The sequence below is a fragment of the Andrena cerasifolii genome, chromosome 15 (assembly GCF_050908995.1).
Source record: "Andrena cerasifolii isolate SP2316 chromosome 15, iyAndCera1_principal, whole genome shotgun sequence".
Classification (NCBI taxonomy): Eukaryota; Metazoa; Arthropoda; class Insecta; order Hymenoptera; family Andrenidae; genus Andrena; species Andrena cerasifolii.
Genome location: NC_135132.1, coordinates 10,860,087 through 10,880,429, shown reverse-complemented (window position 1 = coordinate 10,880,429; position 20,343 = coordinate 10,860,087). Strand labels below are relative to the sequence as shown.

At 44.9% G+C, this 20,343-nt stretch overlaps 1 protein-coding gene and 1 long non-coding RNA gene across 3 annotated transcripts; both read right to left on the bottom strand.

Moving 5' to 3' along the window:
• Nucleotides 1-125: 125 nt before the first annotated feature.
• Nucleotides 126-1,512, bottom strand: LOC143377392 (uncharacterized). Of its 2 annotated transcripts, none has more exons than XR_013087306.1 (3): nucleotides 1,257-1,512; nucleotides 914-1,148; nucleotides 126-396 (listed from the first exon to the last, which is right to left on the bottom strand). It is a non-coding gene; the product is annotated as an uncharacterized LOC143377392 (long non-coding RNA). The 2 variants fall into 2 exon arrangements; XR_013087305.1 differs by lacking the exon at nucleotides 126-396 and adding an exon at nucleotides 532-686.
• Nucleotides 1,513-1,928: 416 nt separating this feature from the next.
• On the bottom strand, nucleotides 1,929-3,130 carry LOC143376904 (U3 small nucleolar ribonucleoprotein IMP4). The gene has a single exon (XM_076827680.1). The coding sequence runs from the start codon at nucleotides 2,921-2,923 to the stop codon at nucleotides 1,988-1,990; it is 936 nt and encodes a 311-aa protein (XP_076683795.1). The 5' UTR covers nucleotides 2,924-3,130; the 3' UTR covers nucleotides 1,929-1,987.
• Nucleotides 3,131-20,343: the final 17,213 nt, after the last annotated feature.

Genomic DNA, 20,343 nt, shown 5'->3' with positions numbered 1-20,343 from the left:
CCAAAATAAGAAAATAGATAATGAACTGATTAAGTTAAAGAAAAAAAAACACATAAAAGTACGCGTATAATAAAATATACAGTTATATGACAGATATAAAAATTGACCTAAATTTAAAATATATACTGTGTAAAACTGTGCAACTCATATATAATACTTAAGAATAATATACAATATGTACAATAAATTCTAAATATAAAAATATAAATATGAAAGTATACATTATGCAATAAAATACAAATAAATATTACTTATTTTTAAAAGAAGTGGTGTAAGATTAGATTAATAATTATACATCATAATTTAATCAATGTAGGTACAATTTGAAAACTAAAATATGGAATTGTTATATTTACTAATATGATGTCATTGAACAGATGAACCAATTTATTTAAGCTGTAAGAAGTGTAGAAAATACTTAAATATGCAACACACTATCGTTAAAAGAAAGCAATTGAAGTTTCTGATAGTATCTAAAATTTACTCCCTATATACATGCTTTAATGAACTTCAAAAACAGTAAAATAACGCTCTTCTTAAACGATTTTATTTTCGATCTGTTTTACAAAAACAATCTTTTTCAAAATATTCATTACAAAGCACACTTCTCTTATTTGGAACAAAGTCCTTTACAGCCATTGCTGCCAATCCACTTCTGAAGCAATTCTGCATTATTTAACGGAAATCTGCAAAATAAGAAAGTTATGTTTCAAATTAATGTCAAATACTGAAACAATATTAATGAAGTTATGTAAAATAATTTATGTAAAAACTTCTTAAATTAGAGTGTTATCATTCTTCATTGTATTTTAAATAATTAGACAATTGCATTTGGTTAATAAGCATAAAATGTTTTATTTTAGTCACTTTAGCTTAAAAATAAGCTGCATAATTTGAATAATTCATATATTACTTGCGAAATGATCTGTTTTTATCCTGTCTTTTTGTAGCAAGACAGAAGACACGATCAGATTTGTATTGCCCAAAAATGGTAGGAATGCTTCCAGGGAGAAGACAGCCTTTGGCAGTGCCTTCTTGGAAACATTTTTTTTCAAAATGATTCAAACATAACAAGGCGTTCTTTGAGAGGCACGAAATTCGAGCCCAGACCCATGATACGTAGCCATTCTACAGCCTTCAATTCAAATCTATATGAAACAAACAAAAATATTTTTTATTTTCTTAGGAATATTTATTATGAGTAAGACGTTCCACTTAACCTACAAGTAGCATATATAAATGTTATTTCTACCTACCCGTGATATGTCAAATCTTCCCCCAATTCTTCTGCGCCACAAAACATACACGTCCTAACCATTTTTATTTTACTTATTAATTTTTACAAGTAATTAATTCTTGTTTGCTTTGGCTTGCACCCTTCAGGATCACTATTCGCGTCTGCTTCGCGTCGCTCCGTGACGTCACACTTGAGAATCTTCCTCGGATCAAAATGGCTTCTATTCGGCACAAGCCGCCTATCCTCGTTCACTATCCAGTAGTATATACAGATCAGTGCGAAGGTAGGCTTGGAGGGGAAATGGCAGAGGTTCAGATACAGGCACGTCGGTTAGCTTCGGATGCATTCGGCATGTATAACCACTGCGCAGAGTTCGGAGGGAGTCGGCTCCAATGATGGAGGGGAAAACACCTACAGGAGCGGTGGTAATGTGTGCGCGAACTGACGCCAGCTCCAAGCCAGTCAAGTGGCCCCAACGCGAAGCTAGCCATGGCCAACCCCTCAGCTTACCCTCCGTCTACATGTGTCTATGGAAATACCAGAATGCACCGCGAAGTGCCTGTAACGCATTCACTGTGCAGCGCGGTAAATTTGAAATTTCAAACCGCTCTCATGGCTCCCTCGCCACTTTTTACTTTACTTAATGCAATTAAATTAATAATCTGACACTGTAAATTAGGCAAGCACAACGTTATTTACAATGTTAACAAATTTATTTTCATATCAAATAATTGAAAGTAAGATGGAAGGTTAAACGTCGTCTTCTTGCTGCCATCCATTATCGTTGGATAGGAATCTTCGTTTGTGGCTGGTATTCATGTAAGGTCTTAGTGCCCATTCTGTGTCTGCTGCTGTTTCTGCGTCTAGAGTGCCAAGTTTGATTTCGTACAATTTCAACTGAAATCTGGGCCCGACTTCTTTCAATTCGATGTCCTTTCCATAGATTTTCTTGTAAGTGTGATGTCGGAAGGATATGTAGTCATCGTGATTGGCAAATGTGATTACACGTTTGCTATCTTCCTTCGGTACTGGGAATAGGTACTTTAAAATGCTCGTAACACGTGCACCTAGCTTTGTTTTAAAGTTATGAAAGACGAGGTGAGGATATTGTTCCGACATCGTTCCAATGTCAGGTATATCGTGCCTCATGACAACGTCAGACATCGTAAAGTATGCTGTTGGACCGTACGGCAAGTGACAGATGACGAGGGAGTCGGGAACACCTCTGTGTTCGTGAACAATTATAAAGTCCGTAACGTCGTTCGCTCGGCAGGCATGTACAAGCTGCTTCATTTCATAGTTTCCTCGATTCATCCTCTGAGCATTAGGGAATATTAAACGCAACTCCTTGACGAACATTTTCAACCTGGAACTTGGATCTCGAGAGGTCGTAATGACAATCTTGGGATCTTCGACTCCAGCCCATCGATATTCGTCATCTTCGTGAGACCCCACGGTGCCTCCCATCTCTGTTCCCATGGCCACAGCCATCTCTGGGCCTGCGTCGTCCCATTCCAGCCTTTTCTGCAGGGATAGAGCGTCCTTCCTCAGATCTGGGTGTATCGGTACATTTTCCTCCAAGCTACGCTTCAGTTTCTCCTTCTTGTCTTGTATGCTCTTCAACTTGTCCTGAACCGACTTTCTGTAGAGGTATTCCCTACGAAGTCTCGCTTGTCTACGCAACATTTTCCCTTTCTTACCTTGTAACTTATCCCTTTGCTACCCTATTCTGTAACCAAGAAAAGTTTCATAAATAATTTTAGGTTATATGAAACAGGCACGTGTTCGTTAAAACACTACGAATATTTCTTTCATATGTACAGTCAACATATTCATGTGCTCAGTAACAGTAATTAATAATCTTGATTTACTAAATTCTCATCAGCTTTTGCAAATAATATATATTGTTACAAACAGCGGTGTTATAACATTTACTCACATATGTGTCCTACAAGTACAGGTTACAACTACTCAAGATTCTCTTATTATTTAAGAAATTTAAGAATGTGCAACGATTTTTCGATGCATAATGAGTAAAATATTTTATAAGAAATTAAATAAAAATACAATTTACATTAAACAATTTATTAGTTTCTTTTAATATAGACATTGCCCATAAAAAGCAGCTTGAATCGTGATTGATATCCCGCCATGCGTTCCTCCAATCACAGGGCTCCGTTCGCGCCGACGCAGAATCCAAGTCCGTTGGTTTCAACTAGCAGTTTTGAATTTCCCGCAGTTTGTTCGTGGTCGTGTAGTGTGAAAGTCTTGTCTGTCGGACAGCGCGAGGAAAATTGAATTTTATGCAGAAATATCTTTCAGCAACGGAAATAAATGGGGGCAAGTTGTTCCTTTAGTACTCCGCGAAGCTATGAGCAATTATTTTGCGACGATTAATCAAATTACTTTGAATAATCTTCGTGGAAAAATTCGTCGTGGGTCCGTTGGGCAAGGAGCTGGAGGGGACAGTTTTAGAATTGAATTTTAATGATTTCGGTTCATTTTTTCGAGTTTCGAACATGAAATTCGTGTAAATTGTTCGATGGCGAACGTTTTAATGTAAATAGTATCTAATTTCTTTTCTTGTAATTTTTCAGATGAATTTTGGCGGGATGTTGGTGGAGAACATTTGGAGAAGCTTTAAGGAACTAGAATGGGGCCTAGATCCTCCAAACCCGAACAGAAAAATGCATTGGAAATCAGGTTTGCTCTATTCCATACCTCATCTCTGATAATTGTCTTGTTCATTGTTGTGTCGGTAACATAACCGACTGTTTTCTACCGATGATAAATTACCATCGAAGCTGTTTAGTCGGTAATGTTATCTATTGTGTTACATTCCACTGCATATTATTTAATGGATAATATTATTTACAGTGTTACTTTTGATTGTTAATTGTTTAATCGGTAATATTATGAACACCGTTATAATGTTATTGAGTGGAGATGGAAAAGTTTCCAAAATTCACAGTACTTTCAAATTCTAACGTTAGATGTCGAAGAAATCGTTTCTCTCGGTTGTTAAGATGAGATAATTAAACGGTACAATTTAAAAGGCAATTCATTTTAACATTTGAATAAATATTATAATTTCTTTCGCTCGTATTCATATACGATATAGTTAAATCTAGGTACTTAATTAATTGTTTAAAAGTTAGATTTCATTCGTTCATTCACGTTTAATAGAAGTCTGAGTCGACACCGAGTCAATCTTTTTCATCTCCATCTCCATCTCCATCTCCATCTCCATCTCTATCTCACATGTTCTCTTGTACTGCAGTTAATTACAACCAGCTTGCAATTTCTCTCGAGTCCTTTGATTCAGCCGACTGTGATGTTACTCTATCCCCTTCGCGGAATATAATGTTTCTGGCTGTGCTTAATTAGCGGCGAACCGCGAATCATAATTACAAAGACATTCTTTGTGAATTGTGGGGTGGGCAAGAAGCCCGAGGCTTGCGTTAAACGGCTTCATAAAAATCAGAAGAAATTAATCATAGTTTGATTTCGAGAAAGCTCTTTTAAGCTCGCAAGGATGTTTATAGAACTTGGTCGAATATTTAGGTACTTTGAATTCCCCTACAATTTTATAGAATTTCCAAGCTTCTTCAAATAGAATTTTGACGACCCAAAAATTTGAATGCCCCCTGATCTCCAGGAACTACCACAGCCCCCAGTACCCCCTCGCTATCGTCTCCTTAGACTCGTTACTCCATAACGACGCGTACTCGTGCCGTGCACGGCGCACAGCGCGGCTCGGCGCGGCGCCTCGTAATTCATTTAGACGGTAGCCCGACGAGACAGGCTCAATTACACCCGCGGCAAAAAACCGCAGGAACGGGCGAGAGAGCAGCTTCTTCGTACGACGTGCGTGGTCCTGTGGACCGCGTTGTTGCTCTCGGAACACGCGTCCTCCTCTTCTTCCAGCAGGGGTTGGGGTATGGGCATGGAGGCAGGAGGAAAAGAAGCACCGCGGGCTCGTGTCCTGCGTCACTCAACCGCTTCAACATCGTTAAAGCCTCTTTGCCATCCGTTTTGCTCGAGCTGCCGTCATTAAACCGAGGCAAACGTTCGCTACGTGCAAAACGCGTCGAATTCCTGGCGTCAACGGTCTCCTAGGAGGTCTGCAGTTCGCTCTTCGCCCCCTTTCCAACGTTCCCCCAGCAACTTTCATAATCCTTGTTGTCGTTAACCATTTGGAACGTGGATAGGATATATTTTCGATCGGGTACATACGTACAACGTGATATTCTGTTTAAGATACTTGGGGTAATGTTTTATGCTAGCTATGGTCTGAGGTTTTCAGTTTGTTCGGGTAGTTGGGCTCAAGTGGGTTAGTTCTGCCACCCACGTGTGGGGGTGGTTTGGTGGAAATTACTGAACTTAGTGGATGCCCGCAAAATTAGGGCCCAAAATTCTCCTCCATTGCTTACCTCGACTGGCCCAACACAGCCCATCGAGCCAGAAGTCTTCATCACCAGCAGACATCCGTTTACACGTCCGCCGTTCGCCATAATTCTTCCACTGGCTGAGCACACGGGGGCCCAGGCAAGCAACGAGCGCGAGGGGCTCTCAGTTTTTGCAGCGTGCACCATTGCGCGCCGTGAATGCGTGGCCCTCGACGTGGGCCCGTGTACCTACAAAGAAAATCCAGTCTCTGTTTTGGCGAGCGTGGAACGATGGGTCAGGCTTAATCGACCGGTTAAGAGGCGTTTCGCCTCGCCCCAGAGACAATGGGGCCCCGTGTTGATGGCAATATTTTAATGAAGTTAGCAAGTTCCCGGAAGCAGTGCCGTTGTAGACGCGATTCCAGGAGCGCTGAACGACGCGACGCGACGCAGAGCCCTTAAGGGTCAGTGGTAGTAGGGAGGGTTGGGGGGATGGAGGCGCCACCCACCCAGTGATTTCCACTTAGCGATATCGCTGCACAAAGCGGCCTTCATCTGCTTGGATACTTGGGTCGACTTCTTTCCTCGTTTCCTTTCGAGCTCCGTCGAATGTTTCGGTGGTGATAAGTGATAATCTCGGGGGAAATCCTTCGACTTTGGTATTTTCATTCCCTTTTTTTCAGGCTTGTGGGAAGATTTCAGATTTCAGTGGGGTGGTTGGTGGTTTAGGAGTGGTGGGAAAACACACAAAAAAATTTTTTCCAATTTTTGGCAACCCTTTGGGTAATGGTGGACAAACGTTGAACGCTATTGTTCGAAGCCCCCTTCCATCGACTCGGATTATCCCCTTCGATCATCCGTCGATCATTTGCATGTAGGATGGATCCTCGACGCAAACAACTCGCTTTGCATGCGTCCAGGATCAATTTGATGGATGCCCAGCTTATTATCCTCTCGGCGACAGGGATTTTCTGAAATTTTTTTGCAAACCTCCTATCGAATCGATAGAAAAATCATTTCGATATAAGCTAACGAGTAAAGTCTCTCCGTTGGTTGTGTTAAAATATTCCCTTTTCCACTGGTTTCTCGTCCAACAGTGTATTTCGAAGCGTGCTCCTCTCACTTTCCGCCCAAGCTCGCGTTCGCCATTATCCAGACGCTAGTTTCTTAATTACTCGGGGTAATTAATGAGACTCAGAGACTGTGAAGATCGCCTGGCAATCGTTGGGATTCATGGTCACGCCAGACCAAGCCCACCATCGACAGTTTTTCGAAATCAGGCTGAAATTCCTGTCTTCTATGTCTGTGGGAAGGTAAAGAGGGCGGATTTAGATCCGTCTAGGTGTTTCGAGCTTGGATTCTGCAGATCTTCCTAGGATTTTTTGAGTAAAAGAGGAAGATCTTCAAGATTCCAAGTACTTAGTAGTTTGAGCTGTTGGAATTTCTAATGATAAATTTTAGGAAGGTTTGATCGTTTTACTTTGAGCAGATGAGGGAGATTTTGAAGATTTCCCTGGTAGTTCCTTATCTACTCATCTATGGAGGCCTTTAGGAAGGTTTAATCACACTGTTTTGAGCAGAGGAGCTACGTCTTCAAGATCTTCCTAATCTTTACTCCTCCATTTAACTTTCCAAGCCTTTCTAAGTATCTCAGCACACTATCCCGAGCAGAAACCCGAGATCTCTGTAAAACCCTCTTACCCATTCAATTGTGAAAGCCTTTTTTTAAAGACTTAATCGCCCAGTCCTAATCAGAGCAGCATTCCAGTAAGCAAAACAGAAAGTGCAATTATATTTCCATCCGAATGCCTCCCTCAATCGAGGATCGATAGAGCAATTGTACTCTGGATCAGTGCACAGGCTCCATTCACGGTATCATTAGGCAGAAATCGCCACTCTAAGAATGGCCATGCTCGCCCGTAAACTTTCGCAGATTCTAATCGAGCGCGCGTAATTAGAGCGGGGGCAATTGTAGGTAATTAATTGGAAGTAAATTAATTAATTAGCTTAGATCGAATAGAAAGTGGAAAATTACCGACCAGCTCTCAGCACCCACCGCTCAACCTTCCATCCTGCATTCTTACCGTAAACGCCCGCCGCTCCATTTTCTTCGCCCGAATCCAAAACACTCTTTACCCTCGCATCCTCGATCCTCCTCCGGTATCCATAGAAACACGATAAAAACACAAAATAGAACATTACCGATCCACTTTACGAGCCTTGGATTCCTCGAATCGTAGGATTTTCCCAAAGCAGACCCCTCCAACCGAGGGTTCTTAATGTAAATCAGCCCCAACGACTATTACCTTGGCCCAGAACCGAATCGAACCTGGTCAACGCTGAAATTCCACAGGATTTCCATGGGGGCGCGAGATCGTTGCTCCGATAGAGGCCCACGAGGACCACGAGGACCACGCGCGATCCTACGACGAGGCTATCTGATGGCCACCACATCCCCGAAATCGACCTTCCTCTTTCTCGAGGAAACGGGAGGCTAAATTGCTGCATCGATCTTGGCCAGATTCCGTGTCCCTTAAGCGACGATAGATGGGAGCAATTTGGACTATTAGATGCGCTGCGCGGCGAGGATATTTCGGAGGGACGTTGAGGATTCAGCGTGATAGTGGGTGGTTTCTGCAGGGTTCAAACGAGTGGATTGGTTAATTGTGGATTGAAACTGTTTCTTCGTGGATCGATTGGAATGGATAGAATTTTGGGTGGGTCTTTGGGGATTTTCAGGGGGTTGAGGAATTGGAGTCGTTTCTCGCTCTCCTCATCAAACTCGGATATTTCGGAGGATAAGGTATCGTTGGAAGGGCTCCAGGATAAGGTAAACTTTACGAGGGATTACGTGGTTTATGACTTCTTGCGACGTTTTCTCCATTACTTTCCAACCCCCGATTCTCATCATCCTTTAACGTGGTCCTCCTCGCGAGGTCGTCGTAGGTTTCGTCGGGATTTATGGGAATCTCGATCCGGTCGGGGCCTCTGCTTTGGCCTCTGTTCTCTTCCTTTTATACGGCAGAGAGAGTTTTGGGGATTTTGATTTCATTGCCAAGCAAGAATTCTCCAGGAAGAACAGACATGCTTCCACGACCGATTATGAAATGATTTCCGTCACTCGAATTTCCTCGTTCCTCTTTAAACATCCGCATTCCGTGGTCTCGCAACGAGACCACCAAGTGTCTCGCCACTTTCGAATTAAAAGCTAAAGTAAGCTCGATAGAGCCGCCCATGGAACTTTTCCTATCGCTCAAACTCTCAGCGAAAGATATAAAAATTTAATTCCTCTCGTAGAATGACGTGCCACGGCCTGGGGCTCTCGACTTTCTTTCAGGTCCATCCCTCGGTTCGACCATCCCCCTTTCTTTCACCCTGCTTCTTCCCTCTGTTTCATCTCGAGGAACAGCGATGGCTCGAAGACGCCTCGAGTGCCAATTCATACCAGAATTGCCTATAAATTAAAAAAGAAAAGACTCTCGAAATCCCTCGGTACCATCAGAAACCTTCAAATTGATTTCCCTCCTCTATACTGGATTTAAAATCGAATTCTCCTTTTTCATCTCTGTCCACCTATTTTCTATCCCCGTCCCCACCTCCCGGAGAAAAACTTTCTCCATTCCTGGAGTCGTTAGCAAGATCATTTCGAGGAGAATTCATGTTCCCAGCTGAGGACGTCGTTAAACACGCAGTCACCCCTAACCCACCCTCCCTTCTCGAGATCATATCGTAAATATCGCGGAGAAGTTTTACAAATTGATTTTCAGAACGTCGTCCCTTTACAGCCCCCCTCTGCTGACATGCAGAATTCTCACCGTTTCTCTAAAAAAATCTTGAAATGGCCCATCGAAAACAAAGATCCTCCCCTTTCGACACCCCAAAAGTTGTTCGGCGAATGTGTGGAATTGGGACTCGAATCGAGCCAACCAGAAACGATCGTTCTCGGACTCTGGTGCTCGCGAATAACGTTAATAATAATGGCGGAGGGTTGGGATAATTTCGGCGGCACGCAACGCTGACACTGGCATATTAAATTGGCCGGAAGGAACGAAGTCGATAGTGGGAATGGATCGCCCGGAAGCTCGCTGTCGAACCAGCCCTGATAACTTTCAATGCACTCACCCCGAGCCCTTTTATTCTCCGCCTCTTATCGAGTCGCGAAGGAATCAATATGCCGGACCAATGTGACTGGACTTGAAACCGATGTGACTCGACTCGAGTATTCCCGTTTTTGCATATTCCAGTGGCGCCATTTTTCTTGGTAGCCGGGTCACGTGTGCAGGGGCACGAAGGGAGAGGGGAATGATTCGATCGATGGTAGCCAGTAATTTGCAGGACGATTTACCTCGACGAGCATCGATTTTCCCGCGGCTTTTCCGCGCGAGGAGAAGCGCTGAAAGATATCCCCGAATGCGTTGCCCTCTGGTAGGGTTTTGTAAGGAGCAGGCAATCTCTGTCTGCGTTAGATAACGCTCGACAGAGGGGCGGCGAGGGGCGGGGGCTTTTCATCTTACTAAATCACCCCCTGCGCGGCTGCAACCTCGCCACCGTCTGCCTGTGTCCTGTTCAAGGAGGACTAGACCTCGTACCTAAACAGGGAGCTTCCTTCGTGCGCTACTCTGCAGGATTATCAACGCGTCCAGGATCGTTCTTTGAGTGGAGGGAAAGAGAACTCCAGTGCATACGCCTGCCTTAAGGCGGGCACCTGTTTAATCCAGGAGTTGGGCGCCTATAATTTTTTTTCACAATTCTCACTTGCCAGCCTCAGAAACCTCCAAATTGAAAACAGACATCGGATTCGGTCTTTTCATCCTCGAATTAGACTAGTCTAAATTTTCCAACCGAATTAAAAATTGATGCACTAGAGGGTTAACACTTCGAGGATTTATATCTCATACCTTTAACCGTTACTTTCGATACGGAAGAACTTTCGGACGCTCGAAGACCATAGAACCCGGAAGACATCGTAAACCCCCAAAAATCCCACCCTTCGAATCTTTCAAACTCAATTCCCCAACCCCCAAAAGCCGCCAAGAATTCCCACTGTCCAAACGCTCCGATTCCCCCATCAACCTCCGCAAGCCAGAAACTTGGAAAAACAAGTGGAACAGCTCAGCCATTTCCACCCAGAGGGTCCAACGAGGCAACCCCCCGAAGGGACTGCTCGAAGAAAGTCCTAGATCCCGCGTGGTGGCCATAAATCGAAGACACCCCTTGCTGCACGGAAACCAGCCTGTGCCCGTAATGTACACCCCCTCCGGCCCCCGCTCCACCTCTGTAGACTAGATACAGCCCGCGGAGCAGTGACGGCGAAGTCATTTCCTAGAGCGAGCAGCAAGTTACTGCAGCAACATCGGCAAGTCCTCGTCGGAGGGTAATAAAGCCATCTTGCCAACGGGGGTGGTTTCGACTCTCTCTCACCCTCGCAGCCCGCCCCTGAGGAGGTGGCTGGATAGCGATCTATACTGCTGTGCGCCCCTCTCGTCGTTGCCAGGCAACCGTGTCCCTCTCTCTGTTCTCTTTCAACCCCTTCTACGCTGTGGGGTTCTTCCGACCTCTCTCTGGATAGAGAACGAGACGGGGGAGGGGATGGGCCGCGAGGAGAGAACGGGAGGAAAATTCAGCGATTCTCTGGCTGGGCGTCGAGTGTCAGCCACCCTGGAATCTCGAGACCACGAACCGGTGCATAGATTTTTAATTCGGTTGAAAAAATTAGACTAGTCTAATTCGGGGATGAAAAGACCGAATCCGATGTCTGTTTTCAATTTGGAGGACGTCTGGGCTCCCCAGGACAGCCTTCTGGATCACCGCCTTAAGGCGGGATCGTGTAGCAAGTACAAAAATGTAGTGTTTTTTTTTTTATAAAATAAATACTTCACAAACATAGCCTATATCCCTTCTTGTTGTTGAAGGATACTCTAGTTAAAATTTTGTAATGATTTGTTCAGTACTTTTTGAGATTTTTGTGAGCATACAAACAAATGCTATGGGTTTATTATACCAAATTTCATGAACAAAGAGCGAAAAGTTGCGCAAGTAAATTTTTCACGCATCAATTATTAGGGTGATAAACTAACACCCTAACTATAACTTAGGATGATCCACTAACATGATGCCGCCTTAAATAATTTTCACAGGTGTAAATTATTTTTTGCTTTCAAATCTTTATTCCATTCGATAAATCACTGCACAAACTACTTACCAATAATTTTGTTTTAGCTGTGCGGTGTCGGGAAGTGTTTTATTTGATTTTTTTACTTTGACAAATAATTTTCGCAGCATGCTTAGCTGAAAAATGCACTTCGAACTAGATTTCTGTGAAATCGAAACGTCAGATTCACATGTTTTTTAGGCTAATATGTGCGGTGTGGCGATACTTTTAAGGCTGGCAACTGAGAATTGTGAAAAAAAATTATAGGCGCCCAACTCCTGGATTACACAGATGCCCGCCTTAGGGCAGGCGTATGCACTAGAGGGTTAAATAAAAGTGTTAGGAGGACAGTATTTAGGGGAAGTGGATACTCCGATAGAGTTAGGAACTAATGGCGGAGTGATTTAAGTTTGGTTGGAGCGTGCGAACAAATGGACCTCGAGCGCGACCCGAACCCATCGCTACATTTGTCCTCTCTGTCTCCAGTGGAAAAAAAAAGAACGATAGGGGGAGGAAAATTCAGACGAAGAAAGGTCGAACGATTTCGCGGAGGATGGAGGAGGACGAGGGTGACTGTACGTGGGAGAAAGGAGGGAGGGGAGAAAATTTGATCTCCTGGAGGACGAGGAAGGGAGGAGAGCAGAGAGACAGGGAGCAGAGATTGCGCCCTTATCTCGCGAGATACCGACCGCCTTCAGCTTCCGTTCCGTCCCCGCCTCTCCCCTTGCGCTCCCCTTCCCTCTTCTGACTTCTGAGAGGGTGAGGTGGATTGACAACTAGAGGGGTGGGAGCGACCGTCTGATTCGATCTGCCGCAATAAAATTAGAAGCCCGAGAGATTCTGAGCGCTGTTTACAGGCTGGGATCCTCTTTTCGACGTGAGAAGTGTTTTTTCAAGTTGAAAATTGGCAGATTCATTGAACAAACCTCATAAATCCTTGAAATATTCTCGCAAGGGCGTCGAGAGGGTGGGAGAATTGGTTAAGTACCCGAAATAATTTCGAGTGAAAGACGAATGAAATTCTGAGTTTGATTATTTCAAGCTTATTTCGGTTTTTGAAAACCACACTAGCACCACGCTGGTGGTTAGTTGTTCCATTCAGCGATGGCTCCGACGCTGTTCTCCCGTTTGGCAAATTGAACGATCGCTCAGGTGGCGATAAATTTGCATCCTAGGGACGGTCTGGTCTCGTTTCGGTTTCTCGGTCCACTTTTTCTCCATTTTCCAGTCTCTACAACGCGCCCCTTCTTCCGCGTGGTCGAAGGGGGCGCTGATAACGAATTGATGTATGGCCCGGTGACGTCACCGAGCAACCCCCGTCCACTTCGGTAGATCGTGAAAATCAGTAGCATTATCGGGAGCAAGAAAAACGTGTCCAGCCTGTGTAAAGAAAAATCGCTGTTGAAACGAGCTGAACGCTGAACCCTTGGGCAAACCACTTGGTCATCCTAGAAAGTAGAATGCTGCCATCCACCAGCGTCTGGAATCCCCTCGTTCCCACTTTTGGTTATTAAAACAGACGGTGGCAAGGGTTAGGGGGCGGGCGGAGGTTAGAAGTTTAATAACTCGTCGAAAGCGATGCTGCCGGTTTTCTCTGGGAGAATTCCGCCAAGGCGCGCACCAGCTCGCCGCACAACACCGGAGATGGAACCCCAGACGTAATTTCCGGTTTCGCTGCGGCGTTGGCGCGTTAGCCGAACCAAAAGACGATCGCTCAGCAACGAAGATAGCCCGAGATAACTCGCCCCCTTCGCGGTTCTCCTTCCACCCCCTCCCCTCTCGACACTCTGCCTCCGCTTTGCTCTCGTTCTCTCTTCATCGTCTCCCAAGACGCACCTGGCACCACAGGCGGGTCTCCTTTTTCCTTTCAACGAACTGTTACCCACTTTGCTTCAATTTCGAGTTGATTTTCATTCAGCGATATCTGACTATAGTGGTTTGTGAAGAAAGAGAGTTGGGACGAAGTGCGCGCAAGTATCGAAGTATACGCTGTTCCCGAGGTAACCGATCAGTTCACTTTATCTTTCACTCGAACGAATATAATTGCTGGTGGGTTTTCTCTGTGATTAAAGGACGATCGATCCGTCCTGAATTTCAAGCGTCGCAACTGCTTGCAACGTTAAAATGATCGCTGCGAGGAGGAAGTGTTTTACGCGACGAGTTTCGCAACCGCGATGGCGATCGGTTCGCCATGGTTTCTCGCGGTGATTTGCACACAAACCCGTCTGGAATCGCGATGCTTTCGATGGTTTCGCTTTCGATTCATTCGCGATTCAATTAAGCAGTCGTCGCGTCGGTCGTTTTCCATGGGAGAAGAAGCCATGAGAGCTTTTTCCAACAGCCATAAACTACGAGGAGGGAAAGGTAACTGCTCCTCTAGTTGCATGGAACAAAAACTATATAAAGAAATGCATACTTATAATTGGAAAAATTGATTAGTATTCAGTAATTAGAGGCATGGTGCGCTTAATTATTCCGTCTGACTTGGGTTTATAACAACACGAAACCTTACTTTACTTCCCTGGTGTACTTACCTGCTTATATGTATGTAGTTACTTTTATGTTTGACTATGTAACAGCTGATTCTGGAGGTTGTGCTCGTTGGTTGTTGGAACGCTATATTTGAGTCGATTTCACTGATGGAAATGGGATGTTGGACCGAATAGTTGCGGGTGGGAGTTAGGTTTTTGCTAGTAAATCAAGGGACTCGCTGGGAGAAACGCTGCCAACTTCCCATCATGAATAATAAACGAAAACATCCGTGTCGAGTGATGTATTCCGACGGGAGCAGCAAGTGGTTCGAGTTATGGAAGCCTTTTGGCACTTTCTGTTGGATGGCTGTACATTTTCTGCACGAAGAAACCACCGCTTTCGGGGGGGATTGGCGGGGATATTATAGGAAATTACGTTTCACGATGTTCAGAGATTCGCGTGATAATATTTTGATAGGTATATTTCGGAGCAATGTAAGGGCTGGCATGGATGTTCGTTAAGTTTCTTCTTAAAACCTATCAGCTATTAGTTTTTAATGTTAATAGATACGCAGGAAGGTACTAATTTTGGGATTATTTCAGTTCTAATAGAGTGATAATCGTGGTTTATTTCACTGCTAATTGTTTGTAACGGAGAACAAACCTTGACCACCGCATCGAATCAAGCCAGTTTCCACTTAAATCTGGTCCATTCTAATCTACACTTCCCTTGGACACAAGAACCTAACCCACTCCCCTCTAAAACCCATCAGAAAAACACAATCCTCCATATGCCCCGGTAAATCCACAAGTCTTCTCTAAGAAGCATCCAAAAACGGCCACAATCGTGGTGTATCATCGCCCAACCCTTCCTCCCGTCTCATTTCACGTGGTTGGACTCGACATCTCCACTTCCGTTGGCGAGCACACCCGCGACTCGCGAGCCATTTACCATAAGGATTTCCGCTCGTCCTACGCGCGGAATTTTTGCGCGGCAGGCTCCTCTCGCGTGGCGTTTTTTCCTTCCCCCCTTCGTCGCTCGTGTTCCCTTTTAGGCCACTTGAAATCTCTCCGTTTACGTTTGAACGCGGGGTCACGCGCGATACCATCGGCCGATTCAAGCACGAAGGCCAGAACGTTTCTGTCCGTGCTTGTTCTGGGGAAACAATAGCGACGGTTTTTGTTCCACCTCCCCACAGAGAGGGTTCTAGGGAACTTTCCACCGCTTTTCCGACCTCGCCAGGCCTGGACGCCTGCCGTGGATCACTGGAAAACATCGTTCATCTGTAAATTCTGAATAATAATGTATACTAGCGGATATAAGCTACATGCGAGCTACTAGAAAGCACCTTCAGTTCTGTTGCTCGCCATTTTAAATTGCACGGGACCTTTACTGTGCTTAGAACCCGCGAAAAGTACCAAGATTAGTGACCTAAAATCCTCCCCTAAGGACGAATACCTCGAAAAAAACGAGAAATCAAGTGTCTTCCATCCGAATAGAAATCTCCAGCATCCCTGAGGAGCTGAGATTTCCCTATCCTCGTTCCAAAGGCAAACCAGAATTCTGCAAGGGCGTAAAAGAGTGGTATCGTATTTTTATTGGGATTTTACGCGGCGGTTTATGAACTTATCCCCCCGCGTGAAATTTCCATTTTCCCTGGTCGATTCTCCCCGCGCAACAAAAGGGCGCGAGATAGAGAGGTCGTAAAAACGGACGGCGCGGCGCCTTGGAGGTGGCTCGGGAGCCCGTGAAGCGTAGTCAAAGTTTTAAAGGGCAGTTAAATTTCGAGCGAGTTAAGCTGGAGCATTGTAACGACGCGTGCCAGGCGTGGGGTTGGCCGTGGGGGCTGGGACGAGGGATGATGGATGTACGACGTTCGTACGTAACCCCTTCTCAACGAACGGGTGGCAGGGTTTAAAGGGCCTCACGGTGGGCGTAGTGGGAAATCCGTCGCGTATCGCTTTTTTCCTCGCGATTTTCACTTTGTGAGAAACTGGCCACGCGCCCCTATGATTTATGAAATAGATTTCGAACGGTGGTCCTCGTTGTTCCAAGTCACACTCCAACTCTGACTCATTGCAGGATTTAAACCTCTATCTTGGAGTATTCTAGCAGTTTCCAACGGTTTAAAGTGTAATATTTCTCTGCTTTTCGAAAATACAGTGGCCACCTTTTCGAGATGGTTAAGTTGCCATCGACTCCCCATCATTGCCACTGAATTTTCCATGGATTCAAGGCTCGAAGCATAACCGATTCACGGCTGCAAATCCGCCTGCTCGAGTTTCCTCTGAGAAGAGTAGATTCCATGTCCTCCTCTGCTGTTGCAGCGATGCAGCGCCTTTAACGGAGAGCGCTGATGTAGAGGCTGTTTTCCAGGATAACTAGCGTTCCATTGGCGGAGCAGAGTCGCGCGCAAACTTGGTCATCGACGGGACTCTCTCATGGGTATCGAGCACGGTGTTACAGTTGTCACTGTCATAGCCGATTGGGACCATTGAAATGGTAAAGAGGGGCGGCCGACAAGCGGCAAGCACGCCTCCTGTCATTTCGATACAGTACACGCGGAAGCGAGCCCAGCCGCGCGTCTTCCATCGACCATCATTTACTTTTTTTTCCTGTGCCACCGACAAAGGGAGGCTGTTTCCTCTTTGCTCGCGATGAATGCCACCGAGGGACAGAGAAAAGTAGCCGCCGCGCCGTTGTCAGTTCCGCTGTTAGCGTTTCGATTTTCTTCCACTTGCTGATCCACAGCTTCTACTTGGAGGTTTTAAGAGATTTCGTGGGTTTTCGGAGAGTTTCGAGTCGTGTGATGACTCACGAATTTTTCGGCTTTACTCGATAATCTTTATATATTCCCTGGAATATTTTTCCTATGCTCACGTTTCCACTGTGCTGAAACACAAATTGCAACAGCAAAGTCTTCTTAAACATTGCCGAAAGGGGTGGACGAACACGTCCCCTTGAGCTCGCGTTCCAAATTGACCGATCGTCCAGGAGGCTGCCACCCCCTTTCCAACCCTTCCTGGGCCATATTGTCGCCGTCACGTATCGCCCCGTCTACTTGGAATCTTTCACACGCGTCACGGCCTCCCCTGTAAAATTTTAAACTAGGAAAGGGTTTCCATTCGGCGTCCAGTTACATATTTATTGGCCCATTACCTCGTTATCGTTATTGTGTCGCTTTCGAAGGCGACCGGCTCTAAAGCACCTCGATTTATCTGGAAAATTTCATTCCCAGGAACGGTTGCCTCGTCGCTGTTCAATTTCTCAATCGAAACATCCTTTTTTCAAGCCACACTCGTATAAAAATTCGAGTCCTCGGATCGTTTAAATGTTGGTGGTAGTTGGATTACCTAAATTATATAACAACCCCTTCGTCAGGGGACGATAACTACCCAGTATCGATGAGCCACGCCGAAAAGTCGGTACAGCGTCCCCCCGTTTGTTCGGACGCTGGCAAAGATGATCGACTCGGTTCATTATCTACTTAATGGGGTGAGAGGAGGAGCCGTGGAGATGCTCGTTTCCCATGTCGACGGACAAAAAGGAAGCTCGTCAAACGAGGGTGGCCCTCTGTTTACGATACCAACTACCCACTGTGCACTCTGGTGTCGATTAATCGCGGTCCTGGCAACTGGACTGTGACTAAAGTGCCAATGCTCGGTGTCTTTTATCCTCAGTGAGCGTACGATCGTGGCACAGAAAAATATACTCCACTATTATCCTATAGAACAAACTAAAAGCTTAGAACTCGCTCTGTAGAGTGCTGTCCACTTTCTGGAGATCTCACTATCCCTCGGTTCACCTACAATTTGGAAATCTGCTTCTCCACTTTCCAGTCTTTTGAACCTTCTGAACTTATTACTCAGCAGAAAAAAGGGTGAGAAGGTTTAGTTTGATCCAAGGGGATGCTTGGAGGGTGCGGCAGGAGGTGTACGAAGTTAAACCGCGCTAATTCGACGCACAAGGGAGATAATTCCAGCAACCCTATGCGGATCCCATAACAAAGTTGGCGTCAACGATGGGTGTGTTTGTTTTACGTACACGGATCAAGCGAGATAATTTCTTACCCTGTTCCCATGGCGCATGGCCAGCAGAGTGTCCATGATAAACGCAGAAATTATTCTATCCCCGATCGAACTGGAAAAATAATCGACGATTCGTCCGACACTGATTCTTGCCAATTTCTCGGTGCAAACTTGGCCGTATTTCTTGAATATATCAAGGATGAAGGAAGGCAGTTGCGAACAGGAAGGGTTGCCGCTCTTCTTGTAGAATTTTTTTTTATGTCGATTCTTTTTATTATTTATTAATTATTGTGGAATCGTGTTAACCTCTTCGACGATGTTGGCGTCAGGTGTAGCATCTGTCGCAGTCATCTGATTGCAAAAAGAAGAAATTTTTCTTAAAGTTAAATAATTTACGCTGGTACTGGACCTAAAATTTTAATTTTAGTTTTTCTTTATAATACTTTTTTCATCGATATAAAGAATAATATGAGAAATTTGTCTAAGGAAAAAAACCTACTGTTTCTTTTAAACGCTATAACTCTTTCAATTTTTCATTTTTTTTTCTTTAAAGCGTACCAATTCCAGCGTAAACTATCTAACTTTAAGAAACTTCTATTTTTTTTTGCAATCGGATGACTGTGATAGGCGCTATACAATACATCCTGCCAACAGGAGTTAAATCGTCGAAGAGGTGGACAAGATTCCACAATAATTAATAAATAATAAGAAGGATCGACATAAAAAAAAATATTCTCTGCAAGTTTAAAGATGCTTCCTTCATTCTATCCCAAAAGAGTTAAAATTCTTAAATATCAGTTACTTTTGTGGCTGTTAGACGAGAATCCCTCCTTAATCACTTTTCTCTGCTGCTAGTATCATTCGTCATAGTACAAGTTACTATGTAACGTTTGCTTCAAGATAGCGTTCCAGTGTATGTTAGATCTAAGTATGATACTTGCACGTTACATCCAGATTGTACAGATACAGAAATATATGGGCTTGTAACACACGAACTGTCTCTTCGTTTGTTAAGTAACCGCATACCTCATGCTCGGTTGCATATTCGTCGAATTCAGTAGGAATCCTTTCGCGTTCCTCCAGTATAATATATATTTCCACGGTTTCGTGGGCGTGGAAATTTTGGTTTTCCAATCTATTCTGCGGGCTTTTCTGGTTGTTTACTCGGTCCGCCGAAGGTACCCATCCCTCAGGATCAACTAACCATCGAACAGGGCGCAACAACAAAATCCAGAGCGAATAGGGGAGCGTTAATGGAATTTACGTGGCGTTTTATCGCGTCGTAAATTCCGCGCGGAATCCCGTGGAATATGCCTCGTCTGAAGAATGCACGCCCGTGTTCATTACGGTTAATGACTGCATACATTATGCGCTTACAACGTGGAATTAACGATACGTTCGAGGGGCCCGAAGGTGGGCCGAGGTCTCGTGGTTCGTGGTTCCGCGATCGGGCGAAATTAGAATTCGGCCAGTGGCAGGTGATACGCAACGCTCGCTGAATAACCGATAAACCTGGCCGGGAGCGACTCTGTGTCGACACGTGTAAATGTGACGAGGAGTCTGGGAGCGGAGGGATCGCGGATCGGAGTGTCGCAATACCTGGACACGCATCGACGTGGCTGCGAAGGAAGAAGCTCGCGTTACGTGCTGGTTTCCTCGTGTTCGATCGCGAGTCGAGATAGAGCGCCATTGTGTTTTACGGTTTGGCAATGCTTGGTGATGCTGGTGTAACGCTCCAAGTTATGACTCTGGAGTCGTATGATGGGATTATGATGGCGTTGTCACTATGCCTCTAGCGACCTGCGAGTCGATAGTAAGTGTTGGAGATGCAAGATACTACTTAGGGGATAATAGTAGGTACTAGAAAATTCAAGTGAATATTTCAAGATACTAGTAAGGACTCTCGCGTTCCACGCGTATTGGGCCCTTGGAGCATCGTCCCGAAGCTTCGGGCCTTTTTCCTTTTAATGCCGGAAACAGATGGGCGCGAGATCATTAGGAGCAGATTAGAGGTCCGTTGCCAATTAAAATTTTAGTGAAACGGCCAACGGTCGAAGCAGCGTGCGT